General features: G+C 47.5%; 10 protein-coding genes across 10 annotated transcripts; 2 read left to right on the forward strand and 8 right to left on the reverse strand.

The window, feature by feature from the left end:
- Positions 1-3: 3 nt before the first annotated feature.
- F5147DRAFT_675588 (exocyst complex component Sec10-like protein) lies at positions 4-3,455 on the forward strand. Its single transcript, XM_041435929.1, has 15 exons — positions 4-77; positions 133-208; positions 263-426; positions 478-547; positions 596-804; positions 855-953; positions 1,005-1,126; positions 1,177-1,351; positions 1,402-1,764; positions 1,817-2,103; positions 2,161-2,238; positions 2,288-2,523; positions 2,578-2,788; positions 2,842-2,904; positions 2,962-3,455. The coding sequence occupies exons 1-15, from the start codon at positions 15-17 to the stop codon at positions 3,380-3,382; spliced, it is 2,637 nt and encodes an 878-aa protein (XP_041297373.1). The 5' UTR covers positions 4-14; the 3' UTR covers positions 3,383-3,455.
- On the reverse strand, positions 3,446-4,740 carry F5147DRAFT_387017 (uncharacterized protein). Its single transcript, XM_041429542.1, has 7 exons — positions 4,664-4,740; positions 4,347-4,605; positions 4,211-4,296; positions 4,097-4,155; positions 4,035-4,041; positions 3,943-3,975; positions 3,446-3,889 (listed from the first exon to the last, which is right to left on the reverse strand). Exons 1-7 carry the CDS (start codon positions 4,692-4,694, stop codon positions 3,510-3,512), a joined length of 855 nt encoding a protein of 284 aa, XP_041297374.1. The 5' UTR covers positions 4,695-4,740; the 3' UTR covers positions 3,446-3,509.
- A 1,187-nt stretch (positions 4,741-5,927) lies between these two features.
- Positions 5,928-7,722, reverse strand: F5147DRAFT_675601 (ClpP/crotonase-like domain-containing protein). Its single transcript, XM_041435930.1, has 8 exons — positions 7,418-7,722; positions 7,324-7,364; positions 7,039-7,268; positions 6,831-6,989; positions 6,691-6,771; positions 6,563-6,628; positions 6,032-6,513; positions 5,928-5,972 (listed from the first exon to the last, which is right to left on the reverse strand). The coding sequence occupies exons 1-7, from the start codon at positions 7,589-7,591 to the stop codon at positions 6,404-6,406; spliced, it is 861 nt and encodes a 286-aa protein (XP_041297375.1). The 5' UTR covers positions 7,592-7,722; the 3' UTR covers positions 5,928-5,972; positions 6,032-6,403.
- A 58-nt stretch (positions 7,723-7,780) lies between these two features.
- Positions 7,781-9,643, reverse strand: F5147DRAFT_675606 (uncharacterized protein). The gene is made up of 4 exons (XM_041435931.1): positions 9,070-9,643; positions 8,759-9,019; positions 8,336-8,705; positions 7,781-8,299 (listed from the first exon to the last, which is right to left on the reverse strand). Exons 1-4 carry the CDS (start codon positions 9,495-9,497, stop codon positions 8,033-8,035), a joined length of 1,326 nt encoding a protein of 441 aa, XP_041297376.1. The 5' UTR covers positions 9,498-9,643; the 3' UTR covers positions 7,781-8,032.
- Positions 9,644-9,817: 174 nt separating this feature from the next.
- On the reverse strand, positions 9,818-10,644 carry F5147DRAFT_675608 (uncharacterized protein). Its single transcript, XM_041435932.1, has 2 exons — positions 10,435-10,644; positions 9,818-10,373 (listed from the first exon to the last, which is right to left on the reverse strand). The coding sequence occupies exons 1-2, from the start codon at positions 10,591-10,593 to the stop codon at positions 10,050-10,052; spliced, it is 483 nt and encodes a 160-aa protein (XP_041297377.1). The 5' UTR covers positions 10,594-10,644; the 3' UTR covers positions 9,818-10,049.
- Positions 10,312-11,805, reverse strand: F5147DRAFT_387200 (uncharacterized protein). Its single transcript, XM_041429544.1, has 4 exons — positions 11,650-11,805; positions 11,301-11,597; positions 10,435-11,242; positions 10,312-10,373 (listed from the first exon to the last, which is right to left on the reverse strand). The coding sequence occupies exons 1-3, from the start codon at positions 11,707-11,709 to the stop codon at positions 10,625-10,627; spliced, it is 975 nt and encodes a 324-aa protein (XP_041297378.1). The 5' UTR covers positions 11,710-11,805; the 3' UTR covers positions 10,312-10,373; positions 10,435-10,624.
- A 185-nt stretch (positions 11,806-11,990) lies between these two features.
- Positions 11,991-13,318, forward strand: F5147DRAFT_743493 (uncharacterized protein; the record flags this gene model as incomplete). Its single annotated transcript, XM_041439605.1, has 4 exons — positions 11,991-12,176; positions 12,230-12,294; positions 12,351-12,774; positions 12,830-13,318. 4 exons carry the CDS (start codon positions 11,991-11,993, stop codon positions 13,316-13,318), a joined length of 1,164 nt encoding a protein of 387 aa, XP_041297379.1.
- F5147DRAFT_387132 (Quinolinate phosphoribosyl transferase) lies at positions 13,146-14,644 on the reverse strand. Its single transcript, XM_041429543.1, has 6 exons — positions 14,274-14,644; positions 14,082-14,222; positions 13,937-14,013; positions 13,785-13,892; positions 13,470-13,730; positions 13,146-13,419 (listed from the first exon to the last, which is right to left on the reverse strand). Exons 1-6 carry the CDS (start codon positions 14,483-14,485, stop codon positions 13,337-13,339), a joined length of 882 nt encoding a protein of 293 aa, XP_041297380.1. The 5' UTR covers positions 14,486-14,644; the 3' UTR covers positions 13,146-13,336.
- Positions 14,498-15,596, reverse strand: F5147DRAFT_629447 (uncharacterized protein). The gene is made up of 3 exons (XM_041432751.1): positions 15,323-15,596; positions 15,026-15,270; positions 14,498-14,976 (listed from the first exon to the last, which is right to left on the reverse strand). Exons 1-3 carry the CDS (start codon positions 15,488-15,490, stop codon positions 14,805-14,807), a joined length of 585 nt encoding a protein of 194 aa, XP_041297381.1. The 5' UTR covers positions 15,491-15,596; the 3' UTR covers positions 14,498-14,804.
- Positions 15,597-15,710: 114 nt separating this feature from the next.
- F5147DRAFT_675618 (uncharacterized protein) lies at positions 15,711-17,557 on the reverse strand. Its single transcript, XM_041435933.1, has 4 exons — positions 17,299-17,557; positions 17,087-17,252; positions 16,565-17,029; positions 15,711-16,516 (listed from the first exon to the last, which is right to left on the reverse strand). The coding sequence occupies exons 1-4, from the start codon at positions 17,454-17,456 to the stop codon at positions 16,157-16,159; spliced, it is 1,149 nt and encodes a 382-aa protein (XP_041297382.1). The 5' UTR covers positions 17,457-17,557; the 3' UTR covers positions 15,711-16,156.
- Between the last annotated feature and the right edge of the window lie 9 nt (positions 17,558-17,566).

A 17,566-nucleotide genomic window follows, 5' to 3' on the forward strand; every position in this document is an offset into this window, starting at 1 on the left:
ATACAGGTTGCAACATGCAGCATTTCGGCGACCTTGACTCGGCTACCGAGGAACAACTGCGTCTCAACAATTTTGAGGTGCATCGCATTGTTTACACTACATGCAGTTGGGCTGATGTTCAACGTCGAGTAGGGCAAATTCGATGTTAAAGAATTTGTTGGATCTATATCTGAGAGATTAATCACGCAATCAAAGGCAAGCTCTGGGCGTACGCGTGTGTGTGCTCCCTTCGTAACATTGTCTCACTTTGCGCTTTGTCCAGCATTCGATCCCAAGCCATTTATACGAACATTTGAAGCAGTCGTAGACAAGTTGATCAGTGTGCGCAAGGATGTCCAGGCTAAGACGGAACAGATGGAAAAGAGTGTTCGAGTGGCAGAAAGGGAGTACTCGAAGAAGATGGCAGACCTGAACCGAGGATTCGAGGTACGTTTCCATGCGCAGTGTAGGCTGCCCCAGTTGACTACCCATGCTCAGGCCGTTGGATCATCCTTTTCGACAATGGAAAGCAAGATGAACGAAGTTGGACGCACTGCGGTCCGAATAGGTGGCTTGCATTAACATTTTCGATACTCTCGTTAACTGTCAGCGTCAGGTGAACAGCTGGAATCCATTCACATTGAACGCCAGAGAGCCCAGGCTGCCCATGACCTCATCAATTACTACAACCAATTTTCGCGCGGTGATACTTCACGTTTGGATGCTTTGAAGAAAGAAGGTCGAGAAGGTCGAAGTCAAGTTGCCGTTATATTGCGCCGACTCACAACTGTGGCCCGAGAGGTGGATCTCCCCAGTGCAGACAAGGTATTGTTTACTGTTCTTTTCCTTCATCTAGTGGCATGACAGATATTTAGACCCGAGAGAACATTGACAAATACTGCGAGAAGTTCGAGAAAGACATGATATACCTCTTTGACCGATGCTACCGAAAAGGAGACCCAAAGTTGATGCATGTGTGTTTCTTTATTTTCAATATGTTATGACATATCTGATATTTCGTTAAGCATTGCGCACAAACATTGTTAGATTTCAATGGTGGTGCATCTTGCGTTCAAATCTATGTCAACCAACATGATTTCTTCATGAACAAGGTTCGTGACACTGCAAACCACAGTGACGACCTGTTGTACGTTCTCCGTTGCCTACAGAAACCCTCTTCTTACTATTCCATGCAAGGTGGAATAATGTTTCCAAACCGGACGAAAGCCCGCCCAAAACAGAATCAGGCCTCACAGAGTTGTTCGGAGAAATACGAGCAACTGTCGCCCAGGAATCACAGATAGTCCAAGCAGTATTTCCAAACCCACCATTTGTCATGCAAGTTTTCCTGCAGCGTGTTTTTGCTCAGTCTGTGAGACAACGGATCTTTATATGATAACGACAGTGTCTGATTTCCTGCAGATCCAACAATACATGGAGCAGCTCTTGACAAAGGGCTCTTCTCTTTCTGATCTGGCTTACCTACGAATTCTACAATTGGTGCACAACCAAACATCCAACCTCGTCGAAGACCTGAAAGCTCATGAGCTCCCATCCATCACACCCAGCAAATCATCTCTGGAGATATCAGAGTTTCGTAGGGTTCTCTCCGGTGCACTGACGGTTTCTGGAACGTCGACAACGTCTGTTGTGAGCGCCATGCTAGAAAACGCGATGGCAGAACTGTTTGTACCATATATCGAGGGCCAGAAATATCTTGACAGAGAGAGCAAGAGTCTTGGCGAGCTTTATGCGGGACTGCTTGCGAATTATACTCGATATCATGTAAGCACGTTAAATATTTTTGCCGCAGAACGTGATTCCTATTGTAATGCAGATGAGAATGCAGAAAGTAAAATCCTCGATGTTTGATCGGATGGTGGACAGGCTCGGAGCTGCTGCCGCGAATACTACGACATCCGGTGGTTCAAGCACATCGGCACAGGCTGCAGCGCTGATCATGCGGTATGGAGGGATAAGCTCAGAAAGAATACAGGACAAGAGCTCAGAAGATAACGTGCGGGAAGAAGACGGTTTGCTGAGCATTGACGTTGCAGAGAAGATGCTCAAGTGGCATGCGGAAGCTGTTGGGAGATGTGTTGAGCTGACTTCTCAAAATGACGTGTCAGTCTCGCGTTGCACAGCATGATACCTGATCTGATCTTACCCGCGTCCCTATAGCCCTAAGAACACATTTATCCTCCTAAGAGTGTTAGCGGAAGCCATCGGCGCCGCATACCTGGAGACTGCAATAGAATCGTACGTGTTTCGCGAACTATATGATAGCACATCTAAACCCATGGCATAGAGCTATCGCTCGTCTTGAATTTGCCGACCCGAAACTTGAACCAAGTCTCCAGCCACTCGAAGTGTTGCGCTCAGTAGACCTCATATGCCATCTGTGGCAGCAATATACGAATATGGCACTGTTTCCACTTGCAGCGTCATCCGTCACTGTTCGGCGTGAAATGACCATCTTCAACAATCAAACTGTAAGCAGGACCGAAGGGGCAGCAAATACGCTGATACAACGCACCATAGATGGCAAGTTCTTGTACGCCGCCTGACAATTTGTACTAACCCCCGTGCAACTCCTAGCTACCATAACTTGGCTTTCTCTGCAGCTCTCGAAACAAAAGAAGAATGACTTCAAACCACGGAATGACGACCTCTCATTTGCTCGTGTCAACACAGAACCTTGCGTAGCTTGTTGCGAGATACTCGAGAAAGTGAGAGATGCAGCGATACAGAATATTAGCGGCAAGAACAGAGAGGCTTTTCTCACCGAAATAGGTGTCTCCTTCCACAGGTTTGTTGCAGTCATTTAGAAGCCATATATGTGATACTCATCAAGTTTTTCAGTCTACTACTTGATCATCTCCGCAAATATCCTGTTAGTGCGACAGGAGGTTTGATGCTTGCTAAGTAAGGGTCTTTATCATTATCGCGTTCCCCCGGCACCAACATCAATTCTTATTGCAGAGACCTCAAATCGTACCAGGATACAGTGGCATCTTTCAATATACCCGCTCTGCACGAACGATTTGAGTTCATCAGACAGCTCGGCAATGTCTTTCTCGTGCGTCCTGAGATCCTCAAGTCTTATATCACAGAAAATTACCTCGGGCGCATCGATTCTGCCTTACTCAAACCCTACCTTGCACAACGAAGTGACTGGGGCCAGTTCGAGACCCGCTTCAACGAGAACGTCGATGTAGAGGATGTTGCAACAGACAGTGCTTCCAAGGGCCTTAAAGATCGATTCAAGATGGCGAAGTTGGGCACGATGGTGAAGGATCTTGAAGGTCTTAAACTCGGTGATGGTATTTCTATGGGTATCCCCAGTGGATTTACTGGGGGCTTTTCTATAGGCGGACGTGGATTGAACAATAACAGTGCCTAGTATACATACATACCTCTGTTGTGTTCGATGGTGGTACATCAAATCGAATCTGGTCGACTATATACTATCTCTAAGGTGCAGTGGATAGTGAAGTGTTTAGTCTAGTAGTGGTGCAAAATCGTACGAATCATCCCACGTCAACTCCTCTGATAACGTCACTCCAATCATCAAGGTGCTTCAGAACCTTGGCACACTTGTTTCTAATATCGACCTCTGCATCCTTGCCTAGTACAAGATATAGAGGCCATTCCCGGCCTGCAGCGCAGCCCTCCCCTTTCACCACATCTACAACAATTTTCATAGCCTTGTCTGGATCGCCTGGTTGTTTCCCAGCAGGCTTAGAGAAGTTCACACGTCCATCAGCACGCTGTTCGTCATAATCTGGGATAGGATTGGAGCAGTCCCACGGGTGACCGAGGATGCCCTCGGTGCGGAATGATCCTGGCTCCACGAGTAGTACCCGGATATTGAATGGCTCCAGCTCTGATGCCAATGATTCACTCATCGCTAGTGAGGCCAAGTTGACTCTTCAGAATTTTTGAAGTCAGAGATTTACTCACTATGTACAGCGGCTTTGCTTGCAGCATAAAACCCTGGAATGAAAATGAGTGAGTGATTCATCATTTTTACTTGCCAAGGCATCGTGGTTTACCAAGGCCCTACGAGTGACAGTGAGCTTCGGTGAATTGGACACAGCGAGTCAAAATGATTTACTCTGGTTTCCGGCTTCCATGCACTCCTGCTGCCGATGACCACAACTGTACCATTGCGTTCTTGAGAATGTTCTTCAGCAAGTAAAAGAATTGGATCCTTGTGAAAAGCACTCACTCTTTCTCATGTGTGGTAACGCTGCATTGCAAACATTAACCACCCCGAAAAAATTTGTTTGAAACTGACGGAGCATAAGCGAAGCGCTGTAATAAACATGGATAATATGAAGAGCGCGGGGGGTTGGTGTACATACCCTCCTTCTTCAAGAAGTGAAGGCAACCCGTAGCCTGCATTATTGACCAAGACATCAATGCCATTCCATACACGAGCGGCGTGATCTATTCGCGTTTTAATTTCCTTTGTGCCAGCATTGACATCAAGCTGCATAAGATGAAGGTTTGGGTGCTGGGGGAAATGTTCAATTTTGCTCAGTGTGCGAGCTGTTGCGATAACGCGATCCCCTCTTGCAAGCGCAAGGCTCGTAAGACGACGACCAAAACCAGAAGATGTCCCTGCCATGAAATGAGATGAATGTAACGATTCATCATGACTGTGAACAAGAAAGCATACCAGTAATCAACCAGACTTTTTGGCCCAACATGAGGAGTGTAATAGTATTGCAATGCTGGTGGGTATTGGAATATATGAATGAGAATTTCCAGGTACTTGTCTTTTGAAGCAAGGGGGGCCGGTCCGGTCGTTTCCAAAGGAGGCCCACTCGTCAATCTTCAGATGATGCGTGCCAGGGACATTGGATGAACCTGAGTACAGCCTGTACATGTGTCATGCTGTCATTAGAACCAGATAAACTTGTGAACCATTTGGGTCAACTCGGAGCATGGCCATGTATGGACTCGGAGTCCGTTTCCATTATAACCTTCACCGCAGTGGTTAAGCGCACAGTTACGCCAGCTCTTCTGTCGGGATTTTTTTTGCGGTGACGTGAAATAACGGCACCTATTTAATGGTCAGTATTGGTTGCATAGCCTGTCTCTGCAATTCAATATGGCTTGAGGTGACTTCTCCTGAACATTGCAGTACTCCAACCTCGTCCGCAAGCGAGCTGTATGCCGTGACCGACTCTGGTACTACGAGTGAACCACTGATGCTGGCACCTTGTGGCGTCCAGAGCTGGGTAGATACTTAAGTTAGAACGTTGACGTCGGGTATTTGCAAGATCTTCGGCGACAGCAAAATGATCCACTGGCAGCCGTCATTAAGATATCAATCATTCACCATTATGACGCTAAATGCCGATATGGACATAGTCTTCGTGGAAATGAAGCAGTGATCTATGACCATGGCCAGACCCAGCGCATGAGAGCGAAATAGTACTAGAGTGCATAGATAATAGTAGCGGGAGACTGCGAGTAGATGAACTTGAAATAGGATACGAACTTTGGTCAGGGGGGATGCAAGATAATCAACAACACGGTGCAGGGACTGATTCGGTAATGCTAATTCAGAGCCAAACGGGGAAGACAGATGTACAACGGCACGGTAGAAAGCACTGCTACGAAAGCGTGGCAGATGCGCATCTAACACAATCGTATAAGTCCTTCGGCATTCAATTCATGAAGTAATAAGCTACACCTTCTCATGTATACGTGACGTGGCGGCCACTAGCTCGTAGATTGCGTGAAAGCTGGACATCCACCCCGATGACCATTTACGAGGTTTCCGGTTCTGGGTAGATCGAATTGGCAATTACTGCGCGAATCATCGCTATGCCACGTCTTGAATATCAGTGTGAGTATTATGCTCTTGATGATCATCAGTAAATATCTTGGAACAGCACTTACTGGCATTGGGCTGCGTTTATCTTCACTGGCCCAATCACTATAATGGACAAGTGGTATGTCACAAGAAAAAGTAGCAACTTGAAAGGTAACCGATGTGAAAGCATACCCGTTATTGGTGCCAAAGACATTTGCTCACCAACATAGGGCCACGGGTGCCTTGTCCTAAAGTTTTTGGCATGTTTGTTCGAAGACATCCTCAAGAAAATGGAATACCCCGTGGATCAGCAGACCACCTGTGGATTACGGCCAGCATCAAGATGCTGACCAGTCCCGCAACATCTGTGCCGGCGGAGGCTGGTATGGCCACATAGTGACACCGTGACACGCCAGCAAGGTTGTCAAAGAACTTCCGGAAACTCTGCCATGTGTCGCCAATGATATTTTCAATGAAAACACAGGCGCGGTAGATATATAGATAATGTGTGCGCGAACATTATACCTGATCTTGTCACGATTCGTTGCACTATGAGTCAGCATACGCGGCACACTCCAAATCAAATGTAGAAGACTATTCTCCTTTAAAAACAGGTTGTCGTTTTTCTTTGAATGCCTGTAAAGCCTCCAACCGATCTTTCGTAGGTAGAAGAACTTCATATGACGCTCTCTCTAAGTCAAGACCTGTTCATCATATGTTAACAACTACCACGATAAATGAAACGCTAAATACCTGATTCCAACGAGAGGTCAGCTGCACGTGAAATTGCCTGCTTTGCAGCTCGAAGCGCTAATGGGGCTATTCGAAAAGACATTGATAATTGAAAATGGGGTTGCCTAGGGGGTGGGGTGGGTGCGTACCGCTTTTGGTTATTTCTTGAGCCAATTCGACCGCCCGTTCGAAGGCTGATGTAGAGGGAGATGATACATAATCCACTATGCCTATGCTCACAGCCTTTGTCAGATCGCGACATAGGGATACAATTCAGAAGTTTTGCTACCCCATTCAAGTGCTTCTTTGGCTGTCAGCATCTTGGCTGTAAAGATCAGGACCTTTGCTTTCGACATGCCCAGTAATCTGACAGCACGTTGAGTACCGCCCGCTCCAGGGATAATCCCGAGGCGTGTCTCCGGAAGGCCTATCTTTGTCACTTCATGTCCTTCAATACAAATCAGGCGGACTCCACTCCATGCAGCGACCGTACTCACCGGCCACACGCAAGTCACAGGCAAAACTCAATTCTAACCCTCCCCCTAATGCGGGACCATCGATTGCAGCGATTGTTGGCATGGGCAAGGCTTCCAATTGACCAAGTGCAGCACGCAAGTCAGAAAGGAATTTCGCAACTTGAATTTGAGACATAGTGCGTCTCTCTGCGAGGTCGGCGCCTGCGCAGAAGGAGCCCATAGTAGTGGAACGTATTATCAGCGCTCGGATGCTGCGTCAAGCTATTCAGTGCAGTCCGCTATTACTAGACAACATGGAATATGAACCTCTTGTCGTACTTAGCGGTTTCTAGACATTCGCGGAATTCCTAACGAGCGAATTCAGCGCGTATGACGGTATTGGAGTTGGATGAACTATCACATGAAGTAATTTCATTGAAATAGCATTCTTTGCCTGTGGTCTGTTGAGGGACAGACATGCTATACCGAGGTGAGACTGGAGAGGTTCGAGGAAGGCTTCGGGTGCCTGTGTTGAGAAGAGCCTGCGCGATTGTCGCGACAGCCCTATACTCATTACTTTCCTAGCGTAGAGCATGTTTGTTCCAAGTGTAGATGAGACCTTCACTCGTCTATCAATTCGATAAGGGTGCACGAAGCCAGCACTAGCCGACGGAACTTGGCCATGGAATGGTCCCGACTCGAGTCTAATAGCGTATTTCAAGGTCCGCCAATTCTCTCAAGCAAAGAACCAATCGAGGTAACAGATCGGCTCATTTTTGTTATGTTTTGCAAACATGTCATATATATTGAATGTGCTATCAGTCATTTATAAGTCGATAATAAAGGGAGTCAATCAAATCGATATCCGTGTTCCAAAGAAAGTGCAATCGTTGAGAAAATCCAAGGTATACGCGCAGCCGCAAGTTTGTACATAAATAAAATAAAGAAAGACGAATCAAACGTGTACTGTGATTTTGATCGACAACATGAAGAATGTCACAATGCACGCATCAAGTATATGATGTTCGAAATAATTTCACATGACGTGCCCGTTCGAAGCGCCCGCGGAGGAACCGTAGAAAGAATCGATGGAGTGGTGGAGATCCGGAGAGTGGTATGCAGTAGGAGGAATAAGCGTACGAGTTCGCTGAACAGATGGCCGCAAGGCAGCTGGTAATTCTGATTCATCATTGTCGAAGGGGTTTGGCATCCCTCCAGTTTCAGCAATCCCTCCATAAGGATCCTGTGCCGCATAAAGTTCCGTCGGGGGGTATGCTATACCATACTCATGAGGAGCGTAAACCTCATGAGGAGCGTAAACCTCATGAGGAGCGTAAACCTCATGTGGAGCGTACACTTCCTGCGGATAGTAGCCTTGGTTTTCATAACCTTCACTACTGTTAGCTGCCTGCCCGTAGTACGCGTCCTGCTGGGAATAAAAGTGTGCGGCAGGCGGTACAGTAACTTCCATGGAGTTGCCGAAGTGATCTATGTCCCGGGATTCTTCAGCATCTTCAACAACGAAATTCTGACTCTGAGAGGGCTCTACAGAATGTTCTGGCTTCTTTTCCAGATACTCCATGTCGTCCTCATACGAGCGAGAGACACGGCGTCTTGCAATCATCATTCCAGCTCCAATAACTCCAGCAACTCCAACCAGGCCAACAACAGTAAATGTTCCGGCGACTACTCCTGTATTGGAGAAGAATCTAGATGGAAATATCAGTTACTGATTGGAGATGAGTAATATATGAGGCCTCACCCAGAATTGGAAGAGGACGTGCTCGAAGGAGTAGATGAAACTGTCGTTCCAGTTGCAAAGCTGGTAAATGTGCCTGTATATACTGACACGGACGTGAGTCCTAGTGGTTGTGCAGCTGGCGTTATTGCAACGACAGGAGGTTCTGCGGACGTGGACGTGGTCTTGGATGTGGACGTAGACGCAGACCCGGAAGGTTGAGGGGAAGATTTAGAAGAGGAATTCGGTTGAGAAGAGGGGGAAGACTGAGAAGAGGTAGATTGTCTGTAATAGGACGTAAATCTGCTGTAGACGAAAATACTAATAAAACTGACGAAATAGAAGTCCCATCGCTTGTGGTAGGGATGGCGGCACTGGTGGTACTGGTCGACGTAGGGATGGATGGAGGAGTAGGGCTAGAGGAACTCGAGGTTGTGGCCAATGGATTTGTTAGCGGATTTGGAAAGGGATTAGACGTAGGTGATTGTAGAGCGGGTATCGGAGGAAGCGAGGTAGTTGCACTGAGCACCGTGACGGGCGACACGGCGCTGGTGATACTGGACAACAAGCTCTGACTCGGAGTTGTTAATGGTAAAACTTGATCTCTGGCAATCATATCTAATGGTGCTCTTCTGCGCCAGGCATGATGGGCTCGGAAACCATGAACATTCGCTGACTCTGCGAGAGTGGCGGTAAATGAGAGTACGAACAAGATTGTAGTGAAAAGGAGTGTGCGAGCGTGCTCCGGATGAGAACAACGCATCGTATGGTGGTAAAGAAAGAAAGAGGATGAAAGCCGTGCCCTTTCAACGCTATGCGTTGTTGGTTGGCCTGAAAAACGAAAAGAAACAAGATATCAACAGATCGTGATGGTTGACACTGTCCGCTGCTGCATTCTGTTAATTATAGCATTACTAGCGCCCAAACTTAACCCCGTCCAATTTAGTAATCCAATAGTAATCCACTTTATCCACGGCAACTCAGGGCGTTTAACGTTACCCAAAATTTTTATGAAAATCCATACACGTTCGACTCGAGCCTTGCTTGATATCAACGTTCTAACATGCCGGTGCACGGTGAATCGTGTTAGACTGTATTGTGCAAATCCTGTCCTCCGTTGTTGTACCAAGTATAAAACATGGTAACGAAACAAAAGACATCAAGACTCGGATCATCGGGCCTAAACCCGTCTCAGTCAGACTGAGATTATATATCGTGCAAATCCTGTCCTCCATCGTGATTATACATCACCATTGCACCAAGTACAAAAAATGACAACGAAAAAAGAAAAAGAGACATCAAGATATTATCAGGATCATTGGGCAACATTCCCTCCTTCATAACCTAAACTCGTCTTCGCAAATGCTCGACTGACATCTTTCAATGAACGACCGCTCACTTCAATACAGAATTGCTGCAGTCGCCCATCTTGAATCATCTCAGCAATTTCTTGCTGGGAGAGCCTGCGGTTGCAACGTCTCTGTAGTTTACCGGTGACGACTTCCTTAGCCTTGACGAAAATTAAAGTCAACGATCCTCGTATAAGGCTCCTCAGACTTACTCTATCACCCAGAGTGGACCAGACCTCGAAAATGTCCTTCACGACCCATTTCTGGGCGCCAATATAATACCAGACTCCCTGTTATACATGATCAAATAAGATAATCAGAACCTAATCCTAGTTGACATGGATAGCTTACCCTTTTCACGGGAAAGGTGAACGTGTGGAGAACACGATCTCTAGGGCAGTTCTTGACGATGTACGCATGGACTGTCTCGTTGGCGCCTGGGGTGCCCCAGTTCATCAAGAAAGATCCGCCTGGTCCATCCATCGAGAACGGGTCGTGGACAAATGCCATGTTGTCGACAATCTGTAAAGGGAAACAATGTTCATCCGCCTGTCCAAGGCTGAATATAGGTTGAACATGGATGAACTATTGGTAAGAATACTAGGTACCTTTCTAGAGAATATATCTGTACAACATTAGATTGCACGTATGATATGCTCGAGCTACTCACTGTATCTTCGCCAAGGTTTAGCTGTTCCTGAAACATTTGCATGTCAACAGGATAAATGACTTCCGCACTCCGGGGGCTGCGAGATGAAGTCAGCTTCCAAACATCGCCGACACCGCCAGAAGACTTTTTCGCAACGTGTACGGACAAATCCGTAGATGGTTCGGATGAGCTGTTGGATTCAGATGATCTCTGCTGATTGCTGAGATCAGATATAGTTCCACCGCTTACGCCTGTCCTTGATGAGCGAGAATGTGAAGTTGAGGCTGGAGATGAAATTGGCACAGTCATCGGGGTTTTGGGCGAGCTACGCTCTTTTCCCTTGGACATTGGGCGCGCAGTCTTGCCAGAACCAGAGCTGTTAGAGGACTTATCGTTCCTGTGACTTTGGCCTGGTGGGGACGGGGAGGCGCCAATATCCTTGTATTTCGGCTCAGGCTCTGCTTGTAACAGCAGTGAAGCACCTTCATTTGGGCTATCTCCAAAATCAGGCTATAATATGAACCTTGATCTCAGGGACGTAATACGACAAAGAAGGTAGATGTGTTACCGCCAAGTCCATATCCATTAAGAGATCGCGCATTACACGCTGTACATGTTGCAATTTACGATATGCGGCGTCTCTGCTCTCGATTACGTTTCTTGTATCAGGCTTGCTTAGTTCGAGTAGACGTTTCAATTCCTCGTTACGAGCTCTGAAGGCGTTGTTCTCCGTGGCAATATCATGATGTCTGGTTTCCCATTCCGTAGCTCGGGTGTTGTGTGCTCTAGATTCGTCCACTGAGTCGATAATCATTTGGTTGAGCTCATTGCCTATACGGCGGAGCGAATCTGTGACCTGCATCCACTGGCTCCGCTGTAAGTGACCGTGTTGATATGGTAGAAATAAACCCACAGACCTCTTCGTGAACTCTGCGCGCTCTGGATAGTGGAGAACGCGCCTGCAGTTCGTTGGTCATGAGTGTTATGAAGTAAAAGCACCAGCCGACTAGCGTCCAGCATGCCTGCCAGTTGACGTTGCCGACAAATGATAAATGGAATCCTTGAGTACGTGACCATTCAAGTGAAAAGGTTCCGGCACGAATACCACTTTCTATTACTGCGCCGCCATCAGCGGCCCTCCAGATCCATAAAGATTCGTCCCGGCGCGCATTTGGCAGGTCACCGGCCTTATCGATTGATGCATCCAGTAAAGCCAGGCCAGCGCGTTATGACTGAGCTGCTCAAGAGCGTCACGAGGATGGCGAACATAAGGCATCCGATTGTTGATGTGCACACCCATGTTTACTTGCCTCAGTACGCAGCTGAGCTTCGTGCAAGAACCTCAGCTCCTCGTATCTTGAACTGGACAAATGGGGTCAAGACTGAAGAAAGATTGTTGATTTTGGATGGAGAGCCAAGCGGTGGTCGCCCAGTTGGTCCTCAGGTATGTCTACTATTTCAAATGAAGTACAAGCACATTCGCTTAGAATATATCAGTACTGGGATCGAGATGAGAAGCTTGAATTCATGCGGAGGCATGGTATAAACATCTCATTCGTGAGGTTTGTTCGTTCGCTTCTTCGGATAGTACGGAGTAACCGATCACCCTCGCCGGCAGTTCAGCCAATCCATGGCTCGATTTCTTGCCAGCGGATCGGGCTCAGACGCTGGCTCACGAACTGAATAATAACCTCGAAGAGTATTGTGCAACTTCTCCCCCTGCCGAAGGATTCTCTGGTCTCAAAACGCTCTACGGCTTCGGCCTTCTCCCTCTTGTCCCGGATGTAGAAGTGTCTGCCATCGTTCAAGCTATAGAATATCTTAAATTACTACCTCACATCCGAGGCATCATCATGGGAACCAAGGGCATCGGGAAAGGTCTCGATGACAGTGCGTTAGACCCAATCTGGGACGCTATTCAGGCAGCGAGGCTTGTCGTCTTCATACACCCACACTATGGTGTTGACAGCACAGCATTTGGAGAGAATGATAATGGACATGTTTTGCCACTGGCCTTGGGCTTTCCTTTCGAGACAACCATTGTAGGTAATATTTCGCGACTAATCATCAAGCATGAGTTTTTACATCGATGTTTAGGCCATCACGCGCCTCATTCTCTCAGGTGTTTTAGATCGTTTCCCGAACCTCCGTTTACTCTTAGCTCATTCTGGGGGAGCCTTGCCTCAGCTGTCATCTCGGTTGGCTTCGTGCATCCAACATGATCCTATCGTTGCGAATAGGTTGAAGCATGATTTAAGATATTACCTTGGCCAACTCTATTTCGACGCCGTCGCGTACGGGCCCGAGGAGTTGACTTTCGTTAGCCGAACCATTTCTCGTGCATCTGCGTTCAAGAGTGGTGGAGGGACTGTTGATCCTGTGGTCGGAAGCTCCAGACTATTGTTTGGTACCGATCACCCATTCTTCCCGCCACTTGAAGCGAGCCAAAAATGGCCAAGCGTAGAAAGCAATCTGGCAGCTATCCGGGGAATGCCTGGTGTAGATTCCAAGCCGGAACACCAGGCTAACATCCTAGGGTTGAATGCGCTTAGACTTTTCGATCTCCATGATCAAGTATACACATAATGTATATCCAAGTGTCTATTAATGAGGTATCTGGATCTTCAAGCTGAAATCTATGTGTTGGACGGACTGATGAACAATACTTGTGCTGAGGATGTCGATGTCTATCATGATACGGTAAATATAGGCCATCAAGAAGCAAACGTCCACTAACCATTGATTGCACGTTCTTGCAGGTTAGCCTCGGTGATGTTACCGCTCGTCTCGAAGAGGAACTTCCGTTTCCCAGCCCACTTCTCCTTGAGCTTTCGAGCGACGCTCACAAGATATTCCCCTTCAATATTGTCCAGCATAATGATGTCAGCGCCCGCTTCGATTGCCTCATCTGCTTCAGCTTCCGAACCAACTTCCACATCAAGCAGCAAGCTAAAGCCGCCCACTGCGCGGGCCTGTTGGATTGCAGCGGTGATCGATCCTTGGACTGATATCAGCGGATCTTTAATTAAGTACTTCGTAAACCGAGGCGCACCAGATGACCATATATGATTATCCTTGAGCATGATCATACTCGAAAGATCGTGGCGGTGAGGATCAATACCTCCTACAATCATTCCATACTTTTCGACCAACCGAAACCCTGGTGATCGTGAGCGGACCAAGCTGCTTGAAGGGGCAGCTTACCTGGAGTTGTCTTCCTGGTTCCAGCAATAATACCCTTGTAACCATAACCTACCGCAAGATCTTTGATACGTTTGGATCTTCCCAGGAAGACGAGGACGTAAACACGATAGGTATTAGGTACAATCAGGACAAATGCGCAGCTTACTTCGTTGCAATGCCGCTGCACCTAGCAAGCATGTTCAAGGCGATACGCTCGCCAAGCAGAAGGTGCCTTGCTTTGCCTCGAACAGTAGCGATGTGCTTGATGGGCTCGAAAGTCTCGCCCTCCTCCAAGTGCCATTTAACCCTGCAGGTCCATCAATCACAGGGAATTGATGACATCGTCATGAGAACGTACTCGCATCCAAGCTGTGCGAAGACTTCAGTGAAGAAGGGTCGTCCGGCCAAGACCGCAATCTGGTTGCCTTTCCCGAAAAGAAATGCTTCACGGTGAACCTCACCGACAACGTAACCACCGTAATCAAATGATGGTGTATCCTCTGCAAGCCAACCCGTGACCTGAGCCTTCCAACTGGGAGGAAGTAAGTGTTCGTAAGAATTAGTTGACATTGTTGATTCAACCGAGGAAGGCGAGGTGAGAAAAAATAGGAACGTCTTCCTTCTTCAAGGTCTGAAACAGGAGACTACTACTAACCCCACCCAGTGAATGGTGAGAGATCTACCACTGAATGTGATTATCGACAAAATCTCGAGAGCAAGGCGAGAAGCATGTACGATATAGTAATGAAGAATGAATTGCTGCAACGATGTAAGGGTATCAGGAAGATGTCCATATCACAGCAACCATAATGCAAATTTGCACAAAAAAAACACTACACGAAGAGAAAATATCCAAGTGTCTAAGGATAACATGTTTTTACGCGAATGTTCAGAAATGAGTGGTGATAAAGGCAACGCAGGCTGCAACAGCGGTGAGGAGACCCGTCTCTACTTTCATTCCAAGGATCGCTGCGCTGCTACTAGTGGGGGTTGTGTTGGTGTCTGAACTGGTGGTAGACGCTGCTACAGCAGTGGCCGGAATTGTCGCGGTAGTCCCAGAGCTACGAAAAATTGGTCAGAGATAATAACTTAATATGAAATAAAACATACAAAAGAGAAGTACTAGTAGTTTTTGCGCCAGAACCCGTGGAAGAAGTTGAAGTCGACGAGCCAGAGGTGATGTTGAATTGATTGGACTGAGCAAGCAGGGTGTCGAGATGTTGAGCATCTGCAGCAAGGTTGACACGGAAGCCAGCGCCCACAGGCCAGCCTCCACTTGGAGCATTGCAGACGATTGAGCCCAGGGTCCCGTCAACAAGTGCATTGAGCACCTGAGGGTTCAGGACGCCATAGTTCTGAGGAAAGAGTATTAGAATTCTTCAGTAGAGCGTATGCCAATACACATACCACGTTGGTCAACACCACCGTGAAGTTCGCTGGGTCGGTGTCAACGCGGTTCCAAGTCAGGACGTTGGGTCCAGCAGTTGTCCAACCCTCGCTATCACCTGGAGAGGTGACCTCGTATGCAAAGGCAGACGCGATGGAGGCCAAAAAGATGACGGCGGAAAAGCGCATGCTTGCAGAACCAGTAAGTAGGTGGTGGGGGGGGCTGAAAAAGAGTCTGACTTCTTTTTTGAAGGGTAACGAACGTGGTGAAAAGGGCAATTAAAAGAGTTCCGCCTAGTCTCGCTTGGATATATTACGTCTGGGTCTAAATTTGATGCCGACCCGAATAAGTTATCGCATGTTTGGTTCCCACGCCGTGTTGGACAGATCGCCAAGACATGCATGTTGATGACAATGATCATCAAGGGGGTTTCAGCCCGTGCATTAACAAACGATATGATCTGGTGATCTAAGACATTATAGGGGGTTCAAACGTTCACCGTATATATAACGTGTGATAAGCGCGAGAGATAACTATAGGCCTGAGCTTGTTCGGGCTCCCAACATTGTCTAAGACCCGGAATTCGTCCATGCATGAGCACCGGTGACTGAGAAATACAATGCGCAGAGAACGCCCGACACCATCGGAATGAAGTACCGGTCGTTCATTGCTGCATGCGTCAAACACCATCACAATCATGTTTGAGACTTGAAATTGAAGACGGAAGTCCACAAACAACGAGGTTCCCGTCTCGCCGTGCACACTAGTGTTCAAACTTCAACCAGCGGACCGCTGAGCACGGATGATCGCCATGGAATTAGCTCTAACGTAGTCAGTGATATAGCCATACGACATTAAGCACTCGCCAGTAACTTCTCCGCGTCCCGCCAAAGATCACTTTGTCCCCATATGCCAGAGACGGCCGTAAAAATGATCCAACATGACGCGTCAGTCATGCCAATCTTGGATGACACATCGTCAGGCACTCCAGGCTTCTCGGCCTTCAGTCGCCGGACAAGCAGTTCCAAACAAGCGCGGGCTAGGCTCCTGAGTTGACTCATGTCATCCGCTGAAATGAAGTCTTCCACTTTAGCCAACAACACAAACATCCAACGTGCATGACTCTCAAGGATCGTAAAGCTTGGTTCAGCGGGGTGCTGCAGGTGGATGTTCATCCAGTGAGCGAAGTACATAAGAAGGTGCAGGGATAAATTCTGCACTCGATTTAGCTTGAGACGCTTGTAAGGCGCTGTCATACGCACATGATCTATTTTTCGCAGCAATGAGGGGGTGATCTCACGAGGCTGTTCCGGGCCTGGACGAGTCAGCAAGGAACTCGTGCTTCTGGATTCTGTCTGCACTGGTGACATAGATAAGCCAGAACCATTTGAACGTGGCTGAACTGCGGATGATGGTGTACCTGCTAGATTATCCTCCGCGAGTTCAACGTCGCCTTCTGAATTGATACGCCAGGTCTCGTGGGTTTCGTGAATATTTTGCTGGTTATTGGTGTTATATTCCACCTCCGACTCGTCGCAAAACGCTGACATGCGACCATAGGATCTATTTTTTGTCGACATTTTCTTTGTCTTTTTGGGTGGGTTCCAGTCTGATTCCGGTGAACCGGCAAGAAATGACCACCATAGATCTCTTTCTTTCTTATCTGGCATAACCTTCCGTGATCCGTGAGGATCGATATGCACGTGGATAGTTGGTTGAGCGATGTTCTGGAAGTCAAAGTTCATCATCCATTCAGGCACACAAGCCTGACGGCGAACAGTTACCTTTCTGAAATTTCGAAAGTGTGTTAAGAAAGTAGAACGCCAAAGTTCAGAGGGAAGGTTGCTATGTGAGCTGTCGGATTGCACGAAATCAAGTGGCGGAACGGGTTCGGGCAGTTCGTACGGGTTAGTGACCCTTGTGACATGCGGTAGCCGCCGTGCATCGCGTCTGTGGAAGTATGAACAGAGAATCAAATGCAACCATGTCAACTTACCTAACCGTGAACAGATATTCCAGTCCATCTTCTGGCTCGCGGTCAAAGTTGATAGGTAGATTCGCCACAGGCAATATTTGTTTTCCGAAAGTTGGTTCATCATCATCTGAATCATATTCTATATCTTCCCATTTGCGTTTGAGACCAACGGGAATCATTTCAGTCTTGTGTATGGCGACGTAAGTGGCCGGCTTCAAGCTAGGAAGATATGTGGTATGATAAGTTGATGCTAGGCGAGATTTCTTGGACCGCGGGAAACGATACCCAA

This window comes from Suillus discolor, assembly GCF_016758755.1.
Source record: "Suillus discolor strain FC423 chromosome Unknown F5147scaffold_7, whole genome shotgun sequence".
NCBI lineage: Eukaryota > Fungi > Basidiomycota > Agaricomycetes > Boletales > Suillaceae > Suillus > Suillus discolor.

Coding starts and splice junctions, on each gene's coding strand:
- F5147DRAFT_675588 (XM_041435929.1), top strand. CDS start 15: ATGCAGCATTTCGGCGACCTTGACTCGGCTACCGAGGAACAACTGCGT. Junction 209..262: donor ATCAAAGGCAAGCTCTGGGC/GTACGCGTGTGT, acceptor CGCTTTGTCCAG/CATTCGATCCCAAGCCATTT. Junction 2,104..2,160: donor CTGACTTCTCAAAATGACGT/GTCAGTCTCGCG, acceptor GCGTCCCTATAG/CCCTAAGAACACATTTATCC.
- F5147DRAFT_387017 (XM_041429542.1), bottom strand. CDS start 4,694: ATGTTGGGCCAAAAAGTCTGGTTGATTACTG. Junction 4,606..4,663: donor AAAAGTCTGGTTGATTACTG/GTATGCTTTCTT, acceptor ATTTCATGGCAG/GGACATCTTCTGGTTTTGGT. Junction 4,156..4,210: donor GTTACCACACATGAGAAAGA/GTGAGTGCTTTT, acceptor AACATTCTCAAG/AACGCAATGGTACAGTTGTG.
- F5147DRAFT_675601 (XM_041435930.1), bottom strand. CDS start 7,591: ATGCTCTACGCTAGGAAAGTAATGAGTATAGGGCTGTCGCGACAATCG. Junction 7,365..7,417: donor TTTCAATGAAATTACTTCAT/GTGATAGTTCAT, acceptor TTCGCTCGTTAG/GAATTCCGCGAATGTCTAGA. Junction 7,269..7,323: donor ACCGCTAAGTACGACAAGAG/GTTCATATTCCA, acceptor AGCTTGACGCAG/CATCCGAGCGCTGATAATAC.
- F5147DRAFT_675606 (XM_041435931.1), bottom strand. CDS start 9,497: ATGCGTTGTTCTCATCCGGAGCACGCTCGCACACTCCTTTTCACTACA. Junction 8,706..8,758: donor ACGTCCTCTTCCAATTCTGG/GTGAGGCCTCAT, acceptor ATTTCCATCTAG/ATTCTTCTCCAATACAGGAG. Junction 8,300..8,335: donor AAGTGTACGCTCCACATGAG/GTTTACGCTCCT, acceptor GCTCCTCATGAG/GTTTACGCTCCTCATGAGTA.
- F5147DRAFT_675608 (XM_041435932.1), bottom strand. CDS start 10,593: ATGGCATTTGTCCACGACCCGTTCTCGATGGATGGACCAGGCGGATCT. Junction 10,374..10,434: donor TCACCTTTCCCGTGAAAAGG/GTAAGCTATCCA, acceptor CATGTATAACAG/GGAGTCTGGTATTATATTGG.
- F5147DRAFT_387200 (XM_041429544.1), bottom strand. CDS start 11,709: ATGACCAACGAACTGCAGGCGCGTTCTCCACTATCCAGAGCGCGCAGA. Junction 11,598..11,649: donor CGCGCAGAGTTCACGAAGAG/GTCTGTGGGTTT, acceptor CAGCGGAGCCAG/TGGATGCAGGTCACAGATTC. Junction 11,243..11,300: donor TAATGGATATGGACTTGGCG/GTAACACATCTA, acceptor TTCATATTATAG/CCTGATTTTGGAGATAGCCC.
- F5147DRAFT_387132 (XM_041429543.1), bottom strand. CDS start 14,485: ATGTCAACTAATTCTTACGAACACTTACTTCCTCCCAGTTGGAAGGCT. Junction 14,014..14,081: donor TGCAGCGGCATTGCAACGAA/GTAAGCTGCGCA, acceptor CTTCCTGGGAAG/ATCCAAACGTATCAAAGATC. Junction 13,893..13,936: donor AACCAGGAAGACAACTCCAG/GTAAGCTGCCCC, acceptor CACGATCACCAG/GGTTTCGGTTGGTCGAAAAG.
- F5147DRAFT_629447 (XM_041432751.1), bottom strand. CDS start 15,490: ATGCGCTTTTCCGCCGTCATCTTTTTGGCCTCCATCGCGTCTGCCTTT. Junction 15,271..15,322: donor CGGTGGTGTTGACCAACGTG/GTATGTGTATTG, acceptor CTCTTTCCTCAG/AACTATGGCGTCCTGAACCC. Junction 14,977..15,025: donor ACTACTAGTACTTCTCTTTT/GTATGTTTTATT, acceptor AATTTTTCGTAG/CTCTGGGACTACCGCGACAA.
- F5147DRAFT_675618 (XM_041435933.1), bottom strand. CDS start 17,456: ATGATTCCCGTTGGTCTCAAACGCAAATGGGAAGATATAGAATATGAT. Junction 17,253..17,298: donor GAATATCTGTTCACGGTTAG/GTAAGTTGACAT, acceptor ATACTTCCACAG/ACGCGATGCACGGCGGCTAC. Junction 17,030..17,086: donor ACTTTCGAAATTTCAGAAAG/GTAACTGTTCGC, acceptor TTTGACTTCCAG/AACATCGCTCAACCAACTAT.